Here is a 24,765-nt window from a genome sequence, read left to right on the forward strand (position 1 = left end):
GCTGAATACACATAATATGGTTGCAATTAGCTTAATCAAATTCTGGGGTCCACACACCTCTCAAATCTGGAGCAACAGGGTGGCTACTGTAATTTCCACAGTCACTCTCCCCACCCCCACCCCCCGGCTCTCTAAATTATGCCAGGGGCCTCTCTGACCCCATGGAGCAATCCAGAATTGGGAGGATTCAAAAGTGTCTTAAAATCATTTTAGCCCCCAGCCTCCTCCTGAGCTATGAGTTCTGTGCTGCACCTCTTAGAGGCACAGAGCAGAATTTCACCCATGAAATCTTGGAGGAGAAAAAGGAATATTCATCCAGGTGGTTGTTTCTCAGGAAGATAATCTTCATGTTATGTGTTTGGTTTTCCCCTTCATGAATTTTCAGCATAACATATGTAGGGAAAATACAGTTTATTGGTAGATTTAAAAATAATATAACAAAATTGATAATATTTGATTTTAATATATCAATGGTCACCACTTGTCAGATGGTTTGATTTTGATAGCCCAGAAGCTATGCCAGAGGTGGGCAAACTACGGCCCATGGGCCACATCCGGCCCGTGGTACCCTCCTGCCTGGCCCCTGAACTCCTGGCCTGGGAGGCTAGGCCCTTCCGCCGCAGCCTCAGCTCACTGCGCCACCAGCGCAATGCTCTGGGCGGCGGGACTGCGAGTTCTTGCCGGGCAGCACACCTGCAGAGCCACAGCCTGACCCAGTGCTCTGTGCTGTGCGGTGGCGTGGCTGGCTCCAGCTAGGCGGCACGTCTGCCTGTCCTGGAGCTCTGGGTGGCACGGCTGTAGCTCCGCCAGCCACCGGTGTGCCAGGTAGCACAGTAAGGGGGTGGAGGGTTTGGATAGCGGGCAGGGGAGTTCGGGGTGGTGGTCACGCCTGGCTGTTTGGGGAGGCACAGCCTCCCTTAACTGGCCCTCCATACAATTTCCGAAACCCTATATGGCCCTCAGGCCAAAAAGTTTGCCCACCCCATAGCTATGCTGTGTCTCCTCGGAGAAAAAGGTTTTCAGAGTTCAAAGGGGTGCTAGAAAAATAATCGCCACTGAGTTTTACACACAAAAAATTAATTTGTCTGGGACCAACTGGAACTGCAGGAGCAAGCTAGAAAGGGAGAATTCCAGCTGCAGGGAAACTTCACCCACCAAAACTCTTCAGCAGAATATCAAATATAAGCATTACACCATTCGTACAAACTTTCATTGTCTGGTCACATACCCAGTGGGGAAAGCATGTGTGTGTTTGCATGTAACTCCCCAAAACCTTAGTGACCAAAGGGCTTTTGCTCAAAGTTCTTGAAAAATGTCCCCCCACAAGGGGATGACCTGTTAAAGTCCAGATCCCCATTGCAGTGACTGTAAACTTTTTCATCTGTGGGGTGGGAGGAGGTATTGTTTCATATTCTCTGTGTATATATAAAGTCTGCTGCAGTTTCCACGGTATGCATCCGATGAAGTGAGCTGTAGCTCACGAAAGCTCATGCTCGAATAAATTGGTTAGTCTCTAAGGTGCCACAAGTACTCCTTTTCTTTTTGTAAACTTTTTGTGCTCCTGCCATCCCTCTATCTTTCTGTCTGTGACTTAGCAACCTGCTGATATCACCAGCTTCCCCCAGAAAGATCTTGAAACCCATTTTACTATTTCTTTTAGTAACAGGCTGGGTTAAATTTTGTTGTGGTGCTGGCTTTGACTTACTACTGATCAAGGGCTTGATCCTGTGAGCTACTGAGAGTACCCCAGACTCGCACTGACAAAAGTAAAATTTTGAGCCTGGAAGGCCAAATGGATGGGACAAAGTGCCAAACACTTTCAGCCTAATACTGAGTGACATCAGCACCAATTGAAATCAGTGGGAATTGAGGGTGCTCAGCTCTAGCATGATTGGGCCCTTATTAGGGAAGATATTTGAAGAGGAGTAGAAAATAATAAAAGGAAGGGTCATGCTACCCTCTCCATTGACTCAAGTAGTCCAGGACAAGCACCAGTGGGCTAGTTCTTAAGTTCTAATACACCTGCATTAACGAAAGAACCCCAGCCCATTGTGATGCCTGGGAAACTCATAAAGCTGATGCAGCTTTTGAAAATGGAACAACTCAGCTCAACCTTGCTATTATCTGTCCTACAAGTTCAAGCAATGGGAAATTCCACTAGTTTAAGCGTAACTGACTGTCAGTCTTGTGATGGTGCCCTTGTCCAGCGTGGGGCAGAAGCTGTATTTCTTCAGTTGCTTTAGGGTTGGGGGTCAAGGTTTTCTCAAATCTATAATATATTGGTTGGAAAAGGAAAGTAAAATGTCCAGCGTGGGGCAGAAGCTGTATTTCTTCAGTTGCTTTAGGGTTGGGGGTCAAGGTTTTCTCAAATCTATAATATATTGGTTGGAAAAGGAAAGTAAAATGTAAGCAAAATAGGCCTCTACAAAGCACCACCCCAGGGCTATGTGTGAACATTAAACTGAGGCTGTGGACATATCCCATGCCAGCAGGTGTCCCCAGAGGCATTTGGCTGATTCATAGCCAGAACTCCTTGGGTCATTGGGGAAGCTACAGGCCAGATTGGGAGCTCTGATACCTTTTAAAAGGATGCAGCATGCACCATGGTTCCGCTGACTGGTACAGAAGGGGGAGTGGAGCCGTGGCACTGGATTATCTGGCCCTTGCACTAAGAGCCATGATTGGCCTCCACAGAGATTTACAAGGTTCAGGAGGTTTATTTTAAAATGTCACTCCCTCTCCCTCAGTTACAGTGCTAGCATAGGGCCTGCCACAATCCGCTCCTCCATCTTTCAGGAGACACTTGCAATTGTTTCCCAAAGTTTGTAGATATTCAAGTGCTTGATCTGTTAATTTTCAGTTTCAGTTGTCTGGGAGGTTACTCATAAATCATCCCTGGACAGGCTTACAATGTATCGTAGAGAAATGCTGAAGATCACTGAGAAGTCATTTTCATCACTAGCTAAAGTATATTTTCTCATTCCATTGCATCAGTCTCTCTCAGCAGTGCAGACCACATCTCCGTCAGCATGAGTGGATTGACCTCCTACAGTTGATCCAGCCACTGCTCTAAAAGTTGATACAGTTTAAAAGTATTCTTTTATTGTGTCTCTTGTCTTAGCTAGTCAACATAGTGATGCTTCTGTAGAGGGGCCTCTCAGCTTAATTGGGAGTGTTCCAGTCAGGAAGACCCTGAGTAGTGCAAGCCAGCCTTGGAGACTACAAGTCAGCCTTGGAAACTACACTTCCATAGGGAAGAGAGAGAGACTGCCGTTTCCAGGGGTTACAGGGGGAACATGCCCTGGGCTGTATCTTGCTGAGGAGCTGGGATACTGGTCAGGGGAGCTGAGATTGCTTTGTGGAGCTCTGTCCAAACCAGGAGCTGCTTTGTGAAAACCAGAAGCTGCTGGCTCTTTGATCAAGCAGGGAGGCTCATGGAGGCAACTGCTGGGCTTCACAGCAACAGTCCAGTGCCCAAAACTGACTGAGGTTGGCCTTCAGTGAAGGCAGTATGAGTAACCCTTTGCTGTTTGGGAAAGTGCTTGCAGGGGAAGGGGGATAGCAAAGAGGCTTTAAGGGGTTTCCCTGAGTCTGAGAAGATATGAAGTGCTCGTATTGTCTAACCAGGATCTGGGGTTACTGACCTCTGGCTATAACAACTCCCATCTTCAGAGGTGTCGTGCAGCTTGAAATGATCCCAAGTTAGAATTGCTCTCCCCATGTTGCCGAGGCTGGACTGCTTTACTGGACGAACAGCATGCTGTCCTCAGCTTCGACAGCAAGTACGCCCACACAAGCGTCTAGAACTCTGAAATTCAGAGGAGTGCACACTCAGGGGGTGGGGAAATGGTGGCAGTGTAAATGTAAATTGGTGAAGTTTCATTTACTGCGGTAAACTGCACTTAACTGATTTATTGAAGTGCCCCTTCTGATTTAAAGTGGTTGTGGCATTTTCATTTTCAGTCTGTTATATCATGTGTTTCTAAATTGTTGAGTAAAGGTTTGTTAACTCTAATCTAAGTGCATATTGGATGTATATTATTTATAATTGGTACTTTTGAGTTAGATCCTTTGCATAGATTAGCTCAGGGTTACTTCTGGAAGCTCCCAAGGCATACCCTTGAGTGTGTACAGGGCCCAGCCAGGTGGAGGCACTGCCAAGATTAATTTCCTTTACAAGTAAAATTACTGCAGCAAAGGGGTGGATAGAGGATTCCCACCTGTCCAATATCACTACTGCGATACTCAGGATCTCCTTTACTATTGACATCATCAGGCACCTGCGCACACAGGTGAACATTGCCTGCTCCCAAATAATCTAGAAAGGAAGGGGCGGGGTACATTTCATGTTGTGATTATAAAATATGTGTCTTTTATGTGACTCAGATATTGACATCCTGAAGGGAAAGGATCTTAATTTTATGCTAGCTATAAAACTGATCAATAGAGAATTTAGAATTTTAGATCCTTGTCACTCCCAGATTAAGTGGAATACTTAGGTTGGTTTATTTTATAGTGCTGGTCACTCTACAGATGTTCTGACAGATTAAGTGGATAAATGCTTGTCATTTTTCCTCATCTGAAACAATGACAAGTGAATCTTCCCAGACCATGGGCTAGAATAGCACTGGTGGTGCTGCTTTTCAAAGTTAATGTGACAATGGATTCTTGTAGCTATAGAAACCACAGTTCCTGTTCTTCCCCCCCACCCCCCCATTTTATGAACTGGTCCATTTGGAGCTGATGCAGAGATTCCCCTCCCTATTGGAGAAGTAATCCAGTCTACAGCTTGTCCCAGTCACTAGGTGTACAGAACTTCATTTGCATACAGAGAATATTAAGCAGCTGGGCAGGGGGGCGAGGAGGAGTGAATTATTGAGGAACTGGGAGATTCTAGAGTAAGAGTGGAACAGCAGGGACTGTGCAGTGTCCTGATGTGGCTTTGGGAAGCGTGGTCCTTTTCTGAGACTGGAAAGTGACGTGTGGCACCCAGGGGAAAATGTGCTTGGCCTCTAGTCCTGGTGCATTTCCAGGTAAAATTATCCTGATCAGAAACATCAACACTTTTTTTTGTTTTTACTTGCAACTCTTTCCCAGTCAATGAAGTTTGAGTGTAATGTAAGACATATGGAGGGTCAGACAGAGAAGATATAAGTGTGTTACCAGGATATCCTAAATCTAAGAGAAATAGTCTACAAATCTGCATTTATCCCATTCACAACCGTGACTTCATCCTCATTAACTAAATGGCAACCTTATACAGCCAGTATTCGAATGTCCTCAAGCATCAGCCTCGAATGAGTAACAGTGAATCAAATACACGGTGAGAGGTGTGTTATTTTTAATATATAGGTTAGATTCCTGAGGGTTTGATCAAATGAATCAGTGACTGATTGAAGGAGGAGGCACAACTCTGTTACAATTTCCAGAATGCTTTGGGAAATAGATTTCCAAGACAACTTTAAATCCCTCTCTTTCCTCCCTCATGCTATGGTACTGGCTGACAGAGCTCTTTCAGATCTCCACATATAATGGTCTCTGGGGTTGCTGGATGCCAGGTAGAAAGGACACAATGGGATGAGTTCCGTCAATCTCCCTAGCTCTTCTTGGGGAGGCTCCGGTGCTAGGACTTTCCAGGATCACACACTAATGAGGAGCAGAGTATGAATTACTTTAAATGTATTCTCTCTGGCTAACAATAACACAGAACAAAGCCAGAAGGACGGTGTGTGCTCACAGGGTGATCTCGCTTGGATTTACAAAGATACACTCACTAGAGCAAAAAGAAAAGGAGTACTTGTGGCACCTTAGAGACTAACCAATTTATCTGAGCATAAGCTTACATGAGCTACAGCTCACTTCATCAGATGCATACTGTGGAAACTGCAGAAGACATTATATACACAGAGACCATGAAACAATACCTCCTCCCACCCCACTCTCCTGCTGGTAATAGCTTATCTAAAGTGATCACTCTCCTTACAATGTGTATGATAATCAAGTTGGGCCAACAGTTGCAACAGTTTCCACAGTATGCATCCGATGAAGAGAGCTGTAGCTCACGAAAGCTTATGCTCAAATAAATTGGTTAGTCTCTAAGGTGCCACAAGTACTCCTTTTCTTTTAGATAAGCTATTACCAGCAGGAGAGTGGGGTGGGAGGAGGTATTGTTTCATGGTCTCTCTGTATATAATGTCTTCTGCAGTTTCCACAGTATGCATCCGATGAAGTGAGCTGTAGCTCATGAAAACTTATGCTCAAATAAATTGGTTAGTCTGTAAGGTGCTCACTCTCCTTACAGTGCGTATGGTAACACCCACTGTTTCATGTTCTCTGTGCATATAAATCTCCCCACTGTATTTTCCACTGAATGCATCCGATGAAGTGAGCTGTAGCCCATGAAAGTTTATGCTCAAATAAATTTGTTAGTCTCTAAGGTGCCACAAGTCCTCCTGTTCTTCTTCCCACTGATATAAGGTTCCCATTAATTTCTAGCCCTGGCAGGTGGAAGTTAAAACCATGTTCTGATCAGCCTTTCCCACCTTTTTTCCCCTCCACATGAATTCCAACATGATTTTAGCAGCTAGAAATTAAATTAGAGTGAGAAATGACTGTATTATACTCTTTGAAAGCAGAAATGTCATGCTTCCAGATGGTGTGAAGCACGCATTTCTAAATTCAGCTGTTCCTGAGACATCAGCCACTAAAATCATGTCAAGATGGAAGTGGGCGACCTGGAAGTAACTGGAATGAGGTGATTTTTAAGCGTGTGTTTTGGCCAAGATATTATTTTTTTCCGTTTCTGTTGTTTCTCTTTTGGCTGTCTTGGATTGGTAACCAGAAAGGAATAATGCTGATCCTTGCAGAAGGAAGAGCCATGGCTTCTCTCTCACACCATGATTTTCTCCTTCTTGTTTCTTTAAAAAAAAAGCCCACTGTCCAGAGCAGTGTGATGACACCACAAGCAGAACAGTGACAAGGTCGAGCTGTGTTTGTCATATGATCGAACAGATTACCCTTCTGAAGCTTTATATTGTCATATCTCAGCCTCAAGGAAATGCACACATATCAAAACAACAGTGAGAAGAACCATGTTATGTTCTCATTACAATAAAATCTACTTAGATCCACTTTTAAAACAGTACATAAAATCTCACTTGCAGTTCCCATCACTGAATGAACAGGACTAAAAATATCAAACCAACCAACCCACGCTTGTTTCTCTCCCTGCTCAGCCCTTAGCATAGTGCCACGCTCAGCGGTATTTTGTTAGAGATTTTCTTTCAGAACTTTCAGGGGATGGGGACCTTGCCATCTTGAGGAAACCTGCAGTTCTTCGAATGAGGCCTCCTCCCAGCATGGAAGAGATGGGACATGGAGACATCTCGGTGTGATGTGTGTGAGAGGCAGTCCCCACCTCCTAAGGCTCTGAGTGCAAGAGGCATGAAGACAACTTCCTTCCAAGTCTAGGACATGGGAAACAGTGAGAGCAAGTAGTATGAAGAAAGGCCTCTCCTAATGTGGGATGAGGCATTCTGGGGTGAGAGGCTAGAAGCCAGCCCCTCTTTGAGTTTGAGACCCTTGGGACATGGAATATGGCGACAGCTGCCTTGAATGTGGAACAGAGTTCCAAAGAGAGCCCTATCATTGATTTTCCTGGAGGACTCTCCCACAGCAAGTGGGATGAGAGCTATTGGTTGGAGTCTGCCTCTACAGATGGCCTCCACTCCCATGGTGAAACAGACAGTTGAAAGAGAATATCCATAGCTGGTGGCTGCAAAGGTTCACTGGGACCTGTTTGCTTAGGGCTCTGTATGTCAGCCTCACGGCCACCTCATGGTACCCCGCCCATCAACACGACTCTTCCGTGACAACATCAAACCACAAGGGACATCCTGGTTGGGAAATCATTCTGAGGAAGAGAGAAGAAGAAATGTAAACATAAAATCACATGTGAAATCAGGAGAAACAGACAGCTTGGGGGGTAGGCCTGCACAACAGAATGAATGGCATTAGCTTCACCAGAGTGTGCTGAATGCACCTGCTGCCAAGGGGGCAGCCTGCATCTCCACATTAAGCTGCAGGGCCCCCCATTCTCTCACACACATTAACTAAGCTCAGAGGGAGGGTATTGATCACACTACCCAAGTTGAGGGATGTATCCCACTAAGTGGACATGAGGGGACATTCAACACCCTGACCTACCAAGGCCTTTGAACAGATTCAGGGACCCCACAAACCAGACTGAAGCAGGAATTTGCTCCTCCCCACTAACCAGTCTGAGGAGGGGCGCATTGGGCACATGCATGCACTCACAGATGCAGAGCAGTTCATCTCCACATAGACACACCTTTCCAAAACCATTCCTCTTCGGGCTGTTACACAAGCATTCACCACTAAATGCATCCCAGCCCACAAAATGCATACCCCACCCCACATCTAGCATGGTTGCCATGGATATGGCCCGCAATTCCTCTATGCCCTAGATGTCTCATCCCTACCATGTTCCCCCGACCCTGATAACCTCCCCTCCCCATCGCTCCATCCTGATCCTCCTATGCCCCTAACCTTCCCTCCTCATCTACTCCATCTGATCCGCCTAGGCCCAAATATAACCTCCCCTCCACAGTCACTCCACTCTGACTGCTGTATTCCAGATAACCTCCCCTCCCTGCCTCACCCACTCCAGGATGATTGGCTCAATGCAAAGATCACAACCCCTGTCTCTCCCCATCACGAACACCTAAAATTCACCATAGCTGCCTCACCCTCAGGATCTCCTAAATCTACATGTACCACTTCTGGCAAGGCCCCTCACACTCCACCCCTTGCCTGGGGTTCCTCCACCAAGACCCTAAACTCCATCTCTTGCCTGGTGATCCCCCAGACCCTAGATAGCATCCCCTGCCTGGTGTTCCCTGCTCATCCCATTTGGATCAGGAGTGCCAGACACGGCCTCACTGTTTTCTTGGGCTCCTTTTTCCTTTTCTTCTCCGAGGCGTTGAGGTAAGCCTGCTCCCTGGTCCTGTACGAAGGGCCGCGGCTCAGCTCCCTCTCGCTGTATGGAGGCAGGGTGTCTTCTCCTTCCTCTGGCTTTGGCGGCTGCTGCTGCTGCTGCCCTGCTTTGTAGGTGGACGGCGGTGACCAGGCATAATACGTTCCCCCTCGCTGGCTGGGCTGCGAGCTCAGCTTCGAGGGCGTCTCACTGCGTTCGCCACTCTCCTCATAGCTCCGGGATTTCCTCTCTAGGACGCTGCTGAGGTAGGAGTGGTCATACTTCTGACTCCCTCCAGGTGTCCGGCTCACCAGCCTGGGCAGGTGCTTCTCATCGTGGGCCCGTCTCCTGGGCGGGCTGTATGACCAGCCCCTATCCGAGTCTGTCAGTGGCTCGCGGTTCCCCCTGCGCTTGCCATAGTACTCCTCCGAGGAGCTGTCCTGGTGCTGCACCACCCCGCCACGTCCCCCTCGCGACTCCGACCTCTCGAAATGCCGGGGCTCCTGGCCGCCATCTGTCCGGCGGGTGCGCTGGCTGTAGGACTCTGCGAAGGCCGCCAGCTCGTCCATGGAGACGGCCGGCACACCCACAGAGAAGTTCTTCCTCGACAGCATTTCTGATTTCGATCTCTGCTGGCTGCAGGACAGAGGAGGGCAGAATTGTGAGATACAGTGTGTGCCTCCCATTGAAGCTGGGAGGAGGAAGCAAGGGCTACTCCCAAGGACTGAAAACTGTTGGCACACATATGCCCTGATGGGGAAACCAAGAAGCAGCCTGCCATATTGCTGTCACCAGCAAGCTTTGAGTGAACAATGTGCATTGTACCAACAGACCCTCTGGGGAGGAGAATCCCTGCTATTGCCTTTAAGGGACTGAGCTCCACTTCCTACAGGCTGCTCTACCAGAGACTCTAAGGTGAGAGTCCCAGGGGATGAAGGTGTGTATTAGTGTGCTCTAAGGAGTGGAGTGCCATTCCCTTGGGCCAGCACTGCAGACCGCATTGCACAGAGAGACTGGAGTGTGGTTCCTGCTAGAGTGCACTGTATCTCTTAATGCATCAGAGAGACTGGGGTGCAATTTCCAGGAGTCCCACTGCACACAGGGGAGGGGTTTGGGTTTCTTGGCCTTATAAATGACTATCAAATATTTCACACTATCAGACATGGAATGGGAGAGGGGTCTGGCTTTGCCTGAGTGGATGGGCTAGGGAGAGCTGTGAGAATCAGATCAATTCTATTTTTGTCCAAGGCAGGCCCCGTTTCCATCTTCCCCCATTCTGTATCCCCTCTGCTCTGTCAGCTGGGAACAGATCATCAGGGAAGTGAGGACGGCTGTGACCTTTCTTCCTTCACTATTCCCTGGCCAGGTACAGCTGTGTCCTGAGCACTGCACTCACCTATGCCTAAAGCTGTCCCTCTCCTCCCTGTAATCAGAAATCGCCTGTGTCCTTGATGCACCACCTCCGCTAATCACCCCTGCCCAGTACTCCGCATCGCCATCCAGGTCCCCCACAGGAGGCAGGGGTTTCCTTCGCACCTGCCGGTAAGGCTGACGGAAGTTTGAGTCCTCGTGCAGGGAGCTGAGTTCAGAGATGGTGTTGTTATCTGCCAGGACACGGGAGAGAAACAGACACTGCAGAGGAGACGTGTGTGTGAGAAGGGACAGTGAGACCATGGTGGGACTAGTTCTGATACATTCAGACAGAAGCCAAGCCCCCCTCCATTAAAAATAATCAGAAACAGAATCCAAACCCATTCTCAGAATGCTGGCCTGGGTTCCTCCCACCCCGGGACTCCCTGTGAATTTTAGATCTCAATTCACAACACATTTGGAGAATGCTTCTGGTCCAATTTCAGCCTTATCTGGGTGTTCTGTTTTGTATACATAGGCACATATGCACCTCCCCTGGTGTCAAAGTGGCTGGCCGTGAGTTTGGCCTGACTAGCCAAGCTAAAACAAGATCAACCCCCACAAAAAACGATCTGCACGCTCCCTGCCATCTCTCGTCTGTTGAATCGCTGTCAGTCACTACCCTGTCAAGCACAATGACATCTGGATTCCAGACGTTCCAATCTGGAGAGAGTCTTTTTATAGTAGGTCTGGTGGGTGTAAATGGCAATGCGCTCCATGATGACTGTTTTAGAACTACATGTAATTTGTTAGTTTCTCCTAATCAGTACAGAGCTATGATTAATGCCATTCCCTAAACCTTTATCGTCATTGATTGCGGGAGCTCATGCATCTGTGACTGCCAGGATCTAAAGGCATCTCTATACAGACACCTACTCGGTGGACCTATTGGATGCACAGGCTAATGATAACAGGCACAAGTTTTTTTGGAAAATGATCTGTATCCACCACATATGAATGTCAAGACCCCTCACTGGGTTGGATGAGTCAGTCACTAGGCTACCTCAGGCATTTGATCTCTCGTCTTCTTTACCAGCAACGTTTTTAGGTCTGTTTGTTTGTTTATTTTTAAGTGTGCTGGCAGAAGGCATCAGCAGCCAAGCCTGTGAACCCTGGCTTGGTGGGTAGAGCCCAGCAAAACAATGAAAGACCCGGCCCTTCAGATGAGGGAGGGGCCAGATAATCCACAGATTATGAGGTACAAGGAATGAGAAAACAGGGATGGGTGTGCAGGTTTTAGGGTCAAAATGAGGAATCCTCATGGGGCCATGGAGAAGAGAACCCTGCATAGCCCTCACCACTTCAAGAAGGAGTCCTAGAAGTCAGTGGAGGCCACTCAGAGGAACTCTGCCTTGATGTTTGCCAGCCCCACAGACTGATATCCTCTGTACATGGAACAGGTACAGTACACAGAGCAGCACTGCAAGCTTCTTCCCCCATTCACACACACTGCTCCACCCATGTGCCTCAACCCCCTGACCTGGACAGATCATCACTAGACACCTGATTCTGCCATCCTTAATCATAGGCTAAGGATCAAGTTTAAAAAGATGAAGTTTTAAAGTTTGGAAATGTAGAGTTAAAGGTCCACAAATAATCTTAATTCATCAGCCTCTGTCCTCTACCTATCCACAACTAGCCTCTTCACCCCCAGTCAGTATACTGCCATGCCATGATACCTCTCCCACACTGCCTGTGTGAACTCTGTCCCGCACCCACTAGACGTAAACACCTCTGTAAATACTACAATGGGCCTCTGACCCATCCCCTATTTCCCAGTGTCACAAACCTTCCTCCACTGTAACTGCTCACACACTGACAGCTAGAATCGCTGACATCTCTTCTCCTGGTTAATGAAAGAAACAACCGTATTGCTTCAGATCTACCATTTCACTGAGGTGGCCAGTACAAACTACCTCTCCGTCCCCCAAAGCATATTGAGGCTGTTATACTAATAACATAACATATACCTTAAGAGACTTATTGCAGACCCACATTTCCTCCTAAAAGTATACACACACCACACTGTCTCATACACCCACAGTTACACCATAGTTATATGACAGAGAAGGCAGGAATGTGGGCCTAGATTTTCAAACATGGGTGTCAAAACTTAGGGTCCTAATTCCTTATTTACATTCCTACATAAACAGAGCTGATTTTTAAAAGTGTTGAACATCCAACGGCTCCTACTGACGTTGAAAATCATGCCACATATTTTGGTGCCTATTTATGTTCTAAGCCTAACTCTAGGCATCATACATTCTTGAAGAGCTAGGCCATAGGGTCTCAGTTCAATTTGTTTGTGGAACCATCACTATGAATTTCCAGACTATTAATCATAGAATCATAGGACTGGAAGGGACCTCAAGAGGGCATCTAGTTCAGGCCTCTCTGGGAAGGGTCAAACAATGTCTGTTTCTCACATCGCTCTCGCATCCTCCTGGCTGGGTCAAACTGTGCCAGTTCTTTCTCGACGTAGTACAACACCTTCATGGAGTCCCTCTCCTTGTCGGCCTGGATCCTGTACCCCTTGCGCACTGCTGGGAGAAGAAAACATTCAGAGGATGGCACTTTCAAACCAAGAAGTGGCTTTTGGTCTACACAACTTCTGTAGCTGGTTGAGCCCACATCCTCAGGCAGGTGGCCTACAACTCCCACAGCCTGTGGATTGGTCATTTTGTCGTTGCTTCAGGTGAAATTCAAGAGCAACATGATATGAGGTTGAACAGCTACGTTGTTTATAAAGTTTGCGGCAACAGCAAAATGGGTTTGGAAGAGACCACTACATACAACAAAAATACACTGATGTAGTGTCATTGTGACAGGGTGAATCTACCCCACCCAGAGACTGGCAAAGAGTAAAGTAACACCCTTGTCAACTTCAGGAGAACACCCCCCATTTCAAACCCTCAGGAAAGGATTTGTCAGGGCAGGAATGGGGTGAGAGGGGGCATGGCAGAGTGGAGTCCTGGTATGCCTGGCCCTCTACTAGCACAGGGACCAGTGGTATACACTCCTGAGCAGCACTATCTTGCACTGAAGCCAGGTGGCTGAGAATCAGGGAGCTGCAACTGGCCTGCTGCACTCTCCCGCTCCCCTACTCTACCTGAGCTCTGCTCGGAGGTGGTGAAGAGTATATTCCATGGGGTATCGGAAATTCCAGGGAATACAGAGGGAAGCCCATGAAGTGTCTTCAGATTTAAGACCTTTAAGTGCCTTAAAAGTAAACAATAAGATTCTGATGTTTACACTGAATGTACTGGTGAACCAATGGCAGAATCTTAAAAGAGATCCCATCTGTTCTGTTGGGTACCTACAAAACTGCAAGCTGCTGCATTCTGTACATACCGTATTTTATACAAAATGTAGGGCTCAGTCATAACTCACCTGCAAGGGGAGTGCTATGCCCCTTCGTGGCATATGGCATACTTCCCCACCTCTGTGCCTGGACAGCTCCAATCTTTTGCTTCCTCCCTGCTTTTTATATGTGCCTGGAGCCACAGGGACCGTAATTATGAGAGGCTCTTGCATAGGGTACATTGTGTGGAAGGCTCTTTGTGCATTTCCTCTCCCTACCCTATATGCCCACAAAAGGGCCTATGCCAATGTAGCCCATACTTTGCAAACAGAGAATTACAGTACGCAGGTCTTTGAAGAAACTAAAGCATTTACAAGAGATGGTTAAGCAAAGGTCCCAGTCTTGTGCTATTCTAGAACTGGTCTGGCTGCAAAATGTGAATAACAATCTGACACCCTGAGAAAGGGGCTCAGGGAAACAAGAAAAGAAATCCGGCTGGGAACTCTTAAATCATCTAGAACTTGAAACCAACCAATCCATTTTGTTTGGATTTAATATGCTTGCTCATATTCATGCATGCACCAGACATTGCTTGCATACTTATCTGATACTGTGGTTTTCAATAACGTCGGCTGGTGTTTTGTTCTGGAAGAGTCTCTCAAAGATTTATTCCTGACACGGTAGTGACTAACATGTAGATTCCACATTACGTTGCATGATGTCCACTGCTTGGACTATAATGGCTTGTCTACACAGGACATTACTACGCAGCAAGCCAGGTTGTGAATCTACAGCACACAAGTTTGCCATGCAGTAGCCTGCCAGATGGATACATGGCTACAGCACGTGAAAGTCCTGCAGTGCAGCTTAGCATACTGCTGCTTGAAAATTTTCACTGCACTGTAGCCGTGTCCACATGGCGAGTTACTATGTGGCAGGCTGGTGCACTGCAGATTTATACCCTGGCTTGCTGCATAGTAACTTGCCATGTAGACAAGTCCTGAGTCACCTTCTGTCCTAAAGTGCTGTGCAGTGCTGCTGTGCTCCACTCCAAAAATGGCTGCATTTCAGCTGTAGCTAAATCAATTCCTGTAATTAGCTTGTGAAGTACTTTGGTGTGAAAGTGCTTTATTGTATGTTACTGTACATTTGTAAGGTCAATAACCCTATTAAACTATGACCTTGTGTATGTGTACTTAGTAAAGACAATTAGATGCATAAGACATAGTGTGGTGCTATTAGAATAGTGTCTGCAGTTTGTGTATCTTAAAAAACACCCTTCAGTAGCTCAGCTGATGGAAGTCTAGAATTTTGTTCTTCCACTATGCGTTGTTATTGTTACAAATATGTGCATATAAGCCCTACAAATGTGCAGAACACACAGAGGTACTATTCCTACCCTACAAAGCTTACTACATTATATCTCTATAAGTGAATTTTGTGCCAGTGAAAGGTGCTGGATTGGCAAATCTAGAAACTAAATTCTTCCACTGCACTGACAGAGCAAGCACAGCAGTGCGCACTTCCCGCTCTGCCTTGCCAGTGTGCCTGAACTAGCCTGGACACTACCAACAAAAGTGCCAATTTATGGATATTTTTTCTGACATATCTACTCAGTAGTGCTGGAACTAGGGGTGCTGGGGATGCTGCTGCACCCCTGGCTTGCAGCAGTAATAACAAATACCAAATACATAGTTTCCATCATCAGCAACCCTACTATAAAAATAGTTCCAGCACCCCGGTATCTACTAGGAATTGGATTAACCCCCTGTGATGCTGGCAGGCCAGATGCCACCTCTTGCCCAGGCTACAGGCATTAGCTCAGAACTGACAACCTCGTAGCTAGAGACTGGACCAGGTCACCCATATGTTAGTTTTGCTCAAAATAGGTATTAGTCTTATAGGAAGATATTTAGTGTTTAGACTCTATGAAATGCTTATATGTTGCTGTGTGCATTAATCTCATTGATAATAGCTGTATCCCATAGGTGATATTTACATGTTTGCTCTGTAACTATAGAAGTGTTTGCTCTGAAACTGCAATCCCCCAGAGTCAGGAGAGAAACATTACCAAGTGTGAAATACTAGTTTGCCAGAGGGGGTGTTATCTCCTGCTCAACAGAAGGCCCGCAGACAACAGACAAATCATTGTGGGACATCAGAGGACAAAAGATTTTGTTGATTACCCTCCACCCCACCCATGAAGAGGAGACATGCACGTGGATCATCTTGAACTCTGCGGGAAGGGAATAAAAATCCCTGACAGGAAGAAACTGCATCTGTTGGCTGTTTGAACTCTGAAGGGCCAGAAATTCTAAACTGCAGCCAGAGATCCCCAGGGGTTGCCCCTTGGGTCTGCCCTGAAAGATACTTCAGGAAGGCGCAGATCACTACAACTCTTGTCACTCTTAGGATTTAGGTGGTAACTCATTGGTGTGTATATGTTTGCTTGCTTTAACCTGTAAAAAACTCTCTTATTCCTTTGTTCTAGTTAATAAACCTTTTGATAGTTTATTAGAGGATTGACTACAGGCATTGTCTTTGGTGTAGGATCTAGAGTACCAGTGAATCTGATGTAAGTGACTGGTCTCATGGGACTGGAAGCAACCTGAATGTGGTGTGACTTTTGGTATAAGTGACCACTTATCACTAAGTCCAGTTTGTCTGGGTGGCAAGATAGACTGGAGAGTCTAAGGGGATTGATAGTGACTCCATGGTAAGACTGGTTTCAGAGTAACAGCCATGTTAGTCTGTATTCGCAAAAAGAAAAGGAAAAGGAGTACTTGTGGCACCTTAGAGACTAACCAGTTTATTTGAGCATGAGCTTTCGTGAGCTACAGCTCACTTCATCAGATACATACCGTGGAAACTCCACGGTATGTATCTGATGAAGTGAGCTGTAGCTCACGAAAGCTCATGCTCAAATAAACTGGTTAGTCTCTAAGGTGCCACAAGTACTCCTTTTCTTTTTGCGAATACAGACTAACACGGCTGTTACTCTGAAAAAAGAAAAGGAGTACTTTTGGCACCTTAGAGACTAACTAATTTATTTGAGCATAAGCTTTCGTTGCATCCGATGAAGTGAGCTGTAGCTCACGAAAGCTTATGCTCAAATAAATTGGTTAGTCTCTAAGGTGCCACAAGTACTCCTTTTCTTCATGGTAAGACTGTTAGAGTGATCCAGTTCACATTTGTTACGAGTTTGGTGCACTTATAGAATTTGCCACCAGTTTGGGTTGTCTGCCCTCATGGAACCACTCACAGTTATGAGCTGCTCCAGACAGCATGACACCCCCCACCTTGTCTTACACTGAACAACCATCAAGTGGGAATGACTTTGAGTCCATAACAACCTTTTTGAAATTTGAACCGGTGATTTATAGGCTCCATCTCACATTCCAGTCCCTTGAGCCATTATTCATTTTGAGGTTGTGCCAAATATCTATGTGGGTTACATCTATAGCTCCTGGAACTGATAGAAAATTAGTTAGGCTTAATACTTCATACTTGGCTTGCTATTGCTGCTGAATATCAGAAGGAAAACTAATTTCCTGGCTAATTCTGGAAACATCTAGAAACTAATATTGGCATTATGGCTGTTAAGACGATCGTGGGAAGTGCATGGAAAATATTTTCTATTACAGGTGAAGCCTAGTGTCTGTGGTTTGACTTATCAGATCTTATTACAACAATGCAAAATGCTCCCCTTACTGAACCTTTTTATTATGCCTCTGTATGGTCCCAAAATAATAGTAGTTCACACTCGCACTCTTCATCTGAAGATTGCCATGGCCTTTTTAACAGTGGAGTAAATATTTTTATTCCTGTTTTACAGATAGGGAAACTAAGGCACAGAGAAGTTAAGTAACTTGTCCAAGATCACATGCCAAATCAGTGGAAACAGAGCCCTTCCTAATCGTTAGACTGTACTCCATCCTCATGAACTGCTGATGTGTTCTTAGGTGTTAACTGTGTCCCATGGGGCATTGCTTTTTGAGCCTTCTAGAAGACCATGTCCACAGTGGCAGCAGAACCATGCTGGCTACAAGTTTAGACTGTGTTCATAAAGATCTTGCAGTGTTTCCCTCACCAGAATGGAGAAGGATTGCTTTTTCTGAGCACTGTGCTTGCAAATGAAATGACTGTCCATCTTCCCTCCCCCATCCCAAACACCTCACACACCATGAGGTCTGTAATATACCTCTTGGACAAAAAAATCCTTGACTTCATTGATCAGGAAAACCATGCTAGAGCCTCACTAGTAACAAGTGAGTTTAAAATGGACACATTGCCTTAAAAATTACAAATACCAACAGAACAGCTATTTATTGTTTACTTGCCTGTCAAGCCTTGAGTTTAGGGATCTGCAGTGACATTTTACAAAAAAATAATATTAAGCACTGGGCTGGAGTCCAACATGTTCTGAAGATGATTTTTTCATTGGATATGTTTCTGCTTTGGGTCAATGGCTGATTTATTTCCTATTTCTAAATACTCTGTTCCAGATCTTTCCTTTGATGATGAAAGTTTGTTCCACCAGCTCATTAGTTCACCCATTCTAATTTCAGTGGAAGAGCAAAGAAATATACAGATTGTTGAAGCTGAACATAAGAATGGGTCTGACCTATGGTCCATATCGTCCATTCCCAGCTTCTGTCAATCAGAGATTTAGGAACACCCAGAGCATAGGGTTGTGTCCCTGACCATCTTGACTAATAGCCATCGATGGACCTATCCTCCATGAACCTATATAATTCTTTTTTGAACCCAGTTATACCTTTGACCTTCACAACATCCCCTGGCAACAAGTTCCACACATTGACTGTGCATTGCGTGAAGAAGCACTTCCTTACGTTTGTTTTAAACCTACTGCCTATTAATTTCATTGGGTGACTCCTAGTTCTTGTATTATGTGAAGGGGTCAATAGCACTTTCGTATTCACTTTCTCCACACCAGTCATGATTTTATACACTTCTTTCATATCCCCCCCTTGGTTGTCTCTTTTTTAAGCTGAACAGTCAGTCTTTTAAAACTCTCTTCGTATAGCAGCTGTTCCATACTCCTAAAAATTTGTGTTGCCCTTCTTTGCATCTTTTCCAGTTCTAATATATCTTTTTCAAAATGGGGTCGCCCGACCTGCATGCTGTATTCAGTGTGGCTGTATGATAGATTTATATAGTGGCATTATGATATTTTCTGTCTTATTATCTATCACTTTCCTAATAGTTCCTAACATCCTGTTAGCTTTTTCGCTGCCGCTGCACATTGAGCAGATGTTTTCAGAGAACTGATGACTCTAAGATCTTTCTTGAGTGGTAACAGTTAACTTGCATAGTTGGGATTATATAGTCCAATGTGCATTACCTTGCATTTATCAACATTGAATTTCATCTGCCATTTTCTTGCCGAGTCACCCAATTTTGTGAGATTCCCTTTGTAACTCTTTGAGTCAACTTTGGTCTTAACTAGCTTGAGTAATTTTGTATCATCTGTAACCTATGCACCCTGTTCACCCCTTTTTCCAGACCATTTATGAATATGTTTAATAGCATTGGTCCCAGTACAGATCATTGCAGGACCTTGCTATCTACCTTTCTCCACTGTGAAAATTGACCATTTATTCCTATCGTTTGCTTCCTATCTTTCAACCAGTTAATGATCCATGAGAGCATTTATCTTATCCCTGACTGATTACTTTGCTTAAGAACTTTTGGTGAGGGACCATGTCACAGGCTTGGCTTCCTTGAGTGCTCCTTTAGCACCTTGATCATCCAGTGGCCCCACGATTGTTTGGCAGGCTTCCTGCTTCTGATGAATTTTTTAGTAGTTCAAAAAAAAATAAAAAAAAATAAGCGAATATGCTGATAAGGGAGGTGGAAGATTATTTCAAAAGCCTGATTTCCTGCTTAAGCTGTCTAATTGCCTTCTCATATCAGTGTGGTGCTGTGATAAAATTCAACTTTTGATAATTAATGATTACATTCCTCCTCCCCAAATTCCCCATGCAGTTTCATATGGCAATAGTGCTCTTCCGCACTTCTCACCCTAAATTGTTGTGTAATGTGGCTGTGTCCTGATAAGTAAATGTTGTGTTCCTCCCCAAGGGTGTCTGTTTCTCAGTGGTGGCTGAAGTAGGTAGGGTAGACACACCCCACAGATATTGTAAACTTGCTACCAGTCCAGTCCCAGATCTCATTTCCAAGTTAAGTTCCACATCTTTAAAGCCCACAATGGTCTATGGTTTGGCTATGTCAGAATGCCTGTCACTGTGCTCTCCACCATGTCAGTCTAGGAAGCTGTGGCTGACAGAGCTCAGGTTGTGATGTGTTGGGGCAAGGGACAGGCTCTGTGTGTGTCTGTGTCCATCCAAGGGGAGGGTCCCTATCCCTAGCCACAGAACTCCCTACCACAGAAGATCATCATTACCCCCATTTTACAGATGGGGAAGCTGAGGTACAAAATGACTTGCTTAAAATAATTAAAATTCATTATTAAAATTCAGGCTCTCAGTCCTGTGCTTAGATCACACCATTCTCTCCATGGAGCTAACCCTCCTTCTCCAGCCCCACTTCCTTTGAGGACTCTGCTGACTCAGAATGCTCTGACAAGCTGACAGGAGAGACAGGGTGCAGATTACCATTTTGGCTTCCTCCACTGGAGTCACTTGGCGCTAGGGGCGGGGGATGCGACTTCTCCATCAGTACAGCAGGAGATGGCCCGCCAGCTCCCGGAACAGTGGGGATGTAGTAAGGACCTGGGATGGAGGTGACAGCAGATGGGTATCCAGCTTTTGCCGCCTTGCCCGCTTCATACACTGAAAAGAGAGCTATAATTAGCAATGAAGTGCCAGCCCTTCCCCTCCAAGGTGCTCCACAACAGTACTCCTGCTGCTGCTCCTTTGGATTTTGGTGACTGCCCAGCAGGAGAGGGTCTGGTGTGTGGAACTCAAGAACCAGTGGATTTCTCTGAGCTTAAAAGGAGTTCCAGAAATGGTAAGGGACAGCTTATTCTATGCTGAAGGACCTCAAAGCATGGTTAGTCAAGGGCATTCAGCACATAAATCTAGGCTCCACTTAATTTCTTGTTTGGGTTTGTAGCAATTCATACTGAAGACCAGAATGGGACTCTCAAGAGGCAAGCTTACTCCAGAGGCTCATGAACCTCAGCAAACCTGGCCTGAGATTTGGATTTGCAATAGAACCTGGCCTTGTTTCAGGTGTTTTGCACGACTCTAGTAGGCAGCTGCTTTGCAGCGTGGGAAGGACCATACCAGAATGTTCTCTGCTCTGCAGCCACAGCACAAACATAGCTGACAGGACTGCAGCTTCAGGATGGGAATGTGACACTAGAGGAGCAGGTCCAGTTGCCAGCACCTCGTTGGCAGGAGACTTCGACCATTAAACTATAGGTTGGGTGCTTCATTCTTAGTAACAGGCAATCTTTAGTCAAGTGGAGCACTCAGGATGGGGAAGGGTACGAGCAGATTTCCCTCACACATAGCAAAAGGGATATGGGAGGAGGCTTCGCACTTTGGTCCCTGATCACTCACATGCCCGTGGACAGCAGCAGGAATCTGGACAGCAGGGGCAGCGGAGGTAGCAGCAGCAGCTATGTGGGCAGCATTGGCACCAGCAGATCCCAACCAGGAGGAAAAACAGGAAAGCCCCCAGGATCACCAGGCCCACAAACACCCACTCTGGAAACCAAATGAGAACAAATGGTCAAAGGACACAACAAACTGTGAAAGGCAAGGGCAAGGACTCCAGCTGGAGGGGTAGGGACAGAACAGGCATGTGGGCTAATAGAAGGAGCAGGATCTCTCCTGGTGAGAAGTAAGGAGACCTTCTACTGTCTACACTGCAATCAGAGGTATGATTACAACACGTGTAGATACACTGGAGCTGGCTGTCATCTAGCTAGCTCAAAGACCAGCAGCAGTGAAGGTGTGGCAGCAGGGCTGTACAAGCCCAACCGGGACCATGGGTACATACTCGAGTGTCTAGCCCGTGCTGCCACAGCTTCACTGCTGCTGTTATTCAAGCTAGCTAGATCAAAGCTAGCTTGGGTACATGTCCTGCAGTCACATCTCGGAGACAGAGGGTGAGAGGCATAGAGACAGGCTCCATCTCACTGTGCTGAACAGAGGAGGTGCTGTGGGGTGAACAGTATGGAGGCACTAGCCCTACTCTGTTCTTGTGGGACAGAATCCCCTTTGACGGGTTAGAGGCAGAGCAAGACAAACATCATAAAACATGTTACACAAACATTTGTTTTCTCCAGCTGCATTTGTGCCCTGTTTGTGCATGCTCTACGCCAGCATTCTAGTTTTAATTACACAAATGGTGGCAGAAAACACACTATAAATAGCCTGGTAAATGAGCCAAACAAGGCTCTGCCTGCCCCTTCACTACTAGGCCCACGCACACTATTATTCTTGTGAATGTGCTTGGAGAATATTACATTCAGCGCTGCATCCAGCCAGGAAATCTGACAGCAGCCACATTTTTCTACCACTGATGCCTCAAGAGAGCTCCATGTGGCCCAGAAAGGAAAAGACTAAAAATGTGCTAACATTCCCTAATCTCCCTGATCCATTCCTCTCTAAGAAACTTAAAGGCCCAGTGGGTTTTTTCCAAGTCCTCATCTCTTCTAAAGGAATGACATTCATTCAGTCAAGGAAAAGAAACAATATCACATGACACAGACAACCAATCACAGCTCAGCAATACAACTCAAATTTAAAATCTGTAGCAGCAGTTTCCCTCGGTGTTTCACAATCCATCAATAAAGGGAAAAAAGCCTGTTGGGGAAAAAACTCACCAAATCAATGTGAGAAGACTGGGATTTGTTGGCAGACATTCCAAAAGAGGCTAGAGTCATGAAGTACATTATAGGTTGCAACTCAGCTCTAGCAAGTGGATGTTTGGAGTCAGTGCTCCTGTCACAGGGGCCTTGGAGTTATAGGGAGATCTTTGGTGTGTACCAAGTTAGGGACGTGCTTAAGTAATGAGAACAAGGAAACAGCAAAAGATGCTGCTGGATCCATTACAGACACAAATCAAGGTGTTTATCCAGTTAAAAGTGTGATTCCATACTCCTTTTCCTGATACAGCCATTGTTATTTCCTCACACAGCAGTGCTGAATATGATCGAATTCATACAAACACTAAGGTTACTGTGGTTACCATTTCTGAGTTGCTTATTGTCACTTAAACCTGTGCAAAGCAGGTATAAAAAGCTACCTGATGAATATACTAGCATTTTACATCTACTTTGCACAGGTGTAAATGGTGACAAAAGGTGCAAGAAATTGGAGAATCAAACCTTGTTGAGTATATTTGTTGAAAAGACTCCTCCTACTACACTGCATCCTCTGCTGGTTCTAATGTTATGGCTAACATTAGGGGTCTTTACCCTCTTTTCCATGTGTGTGTCTGGGACAGATTATTCCCCCTTCATGTGCACTTAGAGCTGCTCTTGTGTATGAAAGTGGGTATCAGAAGTCTATTTTGTGGGGAGAGACAGACTTTGGTTTAGTGCCCTCAGGCTTCAGTCATTTCAGACATACCCAGAGCTGAATGCTTTCTCATCTCTTCCCTCTGAAAGACCATCTGATGTAGAATCTTGGACTAGATCCTCTATGGGGTTGGGAAATGCTTAAAAGTGGGATCCCATTAATTTGGATAGTAAGGGATTTGTGCAGTCCAGAAAATCCTCAGGCCCCACCCCAACTACCTGGCTGTAGCTAGATCCCCTGATAATGTAGCATTACCGCACAGAAGAACAGCTCCCACAGCTTGGTTTGGCCTAGTATCCCTCCTTTAGCAGGGGTGCCACATATGTGCAGCCTTCGGTGGCTGATTTTCATAGCACTATCCCATAACATAAAGTTAGGCCTTTGAAGAGTACTTCTTCTTGAGGGCATCCAGGGGTGCATCCACACTGTACTTTGTAGATGTACAAGGGTGCTAAGATATTACGGTATGGATAAAATGGAGTTGCCACGATCATGGTGGTGTGGCATGATCACAGGCATACAGCTTGATATAAAACCTCTTGTAAATAGACTTTTCCACTCTAGTGCTGGGCCTGTCTCTCAGCTCTTTCTGTCTTTTGCATCCCTGTGTTACAGCCCCGCCCTATCCCCAGCATGAGGTTTGATATTTCTCAGTGCAATATGCACTTCGAACAAGCGACAGTCTATCACAGAATACAGAAGACGCACACAAGTAAGAAGGAAATTAATGTGCAGTGCAGCGGAGGGATGGACAAACAAGGCGAGAGGGAGGGTGGGTCAATAAAGGGTTAAATGACTGAATACCTGGCATAATCTCCACAGCAAAACTTGGCAAGAGATCAGCAAGCAGCCCTGTCCTGCCTAGAAAAGACAGAATGAGGAGAACAGGGAGAGAGGTTACTGCAGGAAAAACACACTCCCCAGCCCCTGCCTTAGCTTTCAGCCCCCTTCCTCATCATGGGATTGACCCACATATGCTCTGTGAACTATATGGTTGAGGGATTTCATCACCTCCACAGTAATTGGCCCTGCTCAATGCCTGGTGGCTGTCTATGTATCTGTCTGGCCTTGATTTGACCAACTGGGCTGGGGGGGAGGGAGAGAGTCAGGAATGGAATCACTCCAATCTAGGCAGAGGCTTGCAAGAAGGGGGTCCATGCGACATGATTACAAGGCGATGCCTGCAGGGTATTGTTCTACACTCACACACACTACACATAGGCATGCACACTCACACACAAACACACTCATCTGGGGGCTTGTGTGATTCAATTTTTAAAGAATAATTTTACTGGCATAAAAAAGAGAGAGCGTGCAAAAGACCATAGCTGGCTGGATTAGAAAAGGGTTGACCCCCCGTGCCTCCTACAAGTAATCCACATGCATACAGCACATGCACATGTGATGTTTTTCCATATGGGACACTGCAGCTGCACAGATAGGTTCACAAGAGATGCCATAATGACTATATGGGGTGGGGGTATGACGGGATGTCTGTATAACCTGGAGATGCTTTGAGATGTAGAGCCAATATCCAAGTG

General features: G+C 45.9%; 2 protein-coding genes across 2 annotated transcripts in view; one reads left to right on the plus strand and one right to left on the minus strand.

Annotated features, from left to right (window-relative positions):
• The window catches only part of MAEL (maelstrom spermatogenic transposon silencer), a 114,984-nt gene that overhangs the window by 28,762 nt on the left and 61,457 nt on the right, over window positions 1–24,765 (plus strand). The window lies entirely within an intron of this gene.
• The window catches only part of ILDR2 (immunoglobulin like domain containing receptor 2), a 34,272-nt gene continuing 17,383 nt past the window's right edge, over window positions 7,877–24,765 (minus strand). The window contains exons 4-10 of the mRNA XM_077816288.1: window positions 24,029–24,085; window positions 21,257–21,403; window positions 20,345–20,521; window positions 12,832–12,945; window positions 10,392–10,599; window positions 8,962–9,631; window positions 7,877–7,912 (exon numbers count right to left, since the gene is read on the minus strand). Coding sequence (XP_077672414.1) covers window positions 7,877–7,912; window positions 8,962–9,631; window positions 10,392–10,599; window positions 12,832–12,945; window positions 20,345–20,521; window positions 21,257–21,403; window positions 24,029–24,085 — 1,409 coding nt within the window. The remainder of the gene's footprint in view (window positions 7,913–8,961; window positions 9,632–10,391; window positions 10,600–12,831; window positions 12,946–20,344; window positions 20,522–21,256; window positions 21,404–24,028; window positions 24,086–24,765) is intronic.

Source organism: Eretmochelys imbricata, chromosome 1, assembly GCF_965152235.1.
Source record: "Eretmochelys imbricata isolate rEreImb1 chromosome 1, rEreImb1.hap1, whole genome shotgun sequence".
NCBI classification, from domain to species: Eukaryota; Metazoa; Chordata; order Testudines; family Cheloniidae; genus Eretmochelys; species Eretmochelys imbricata.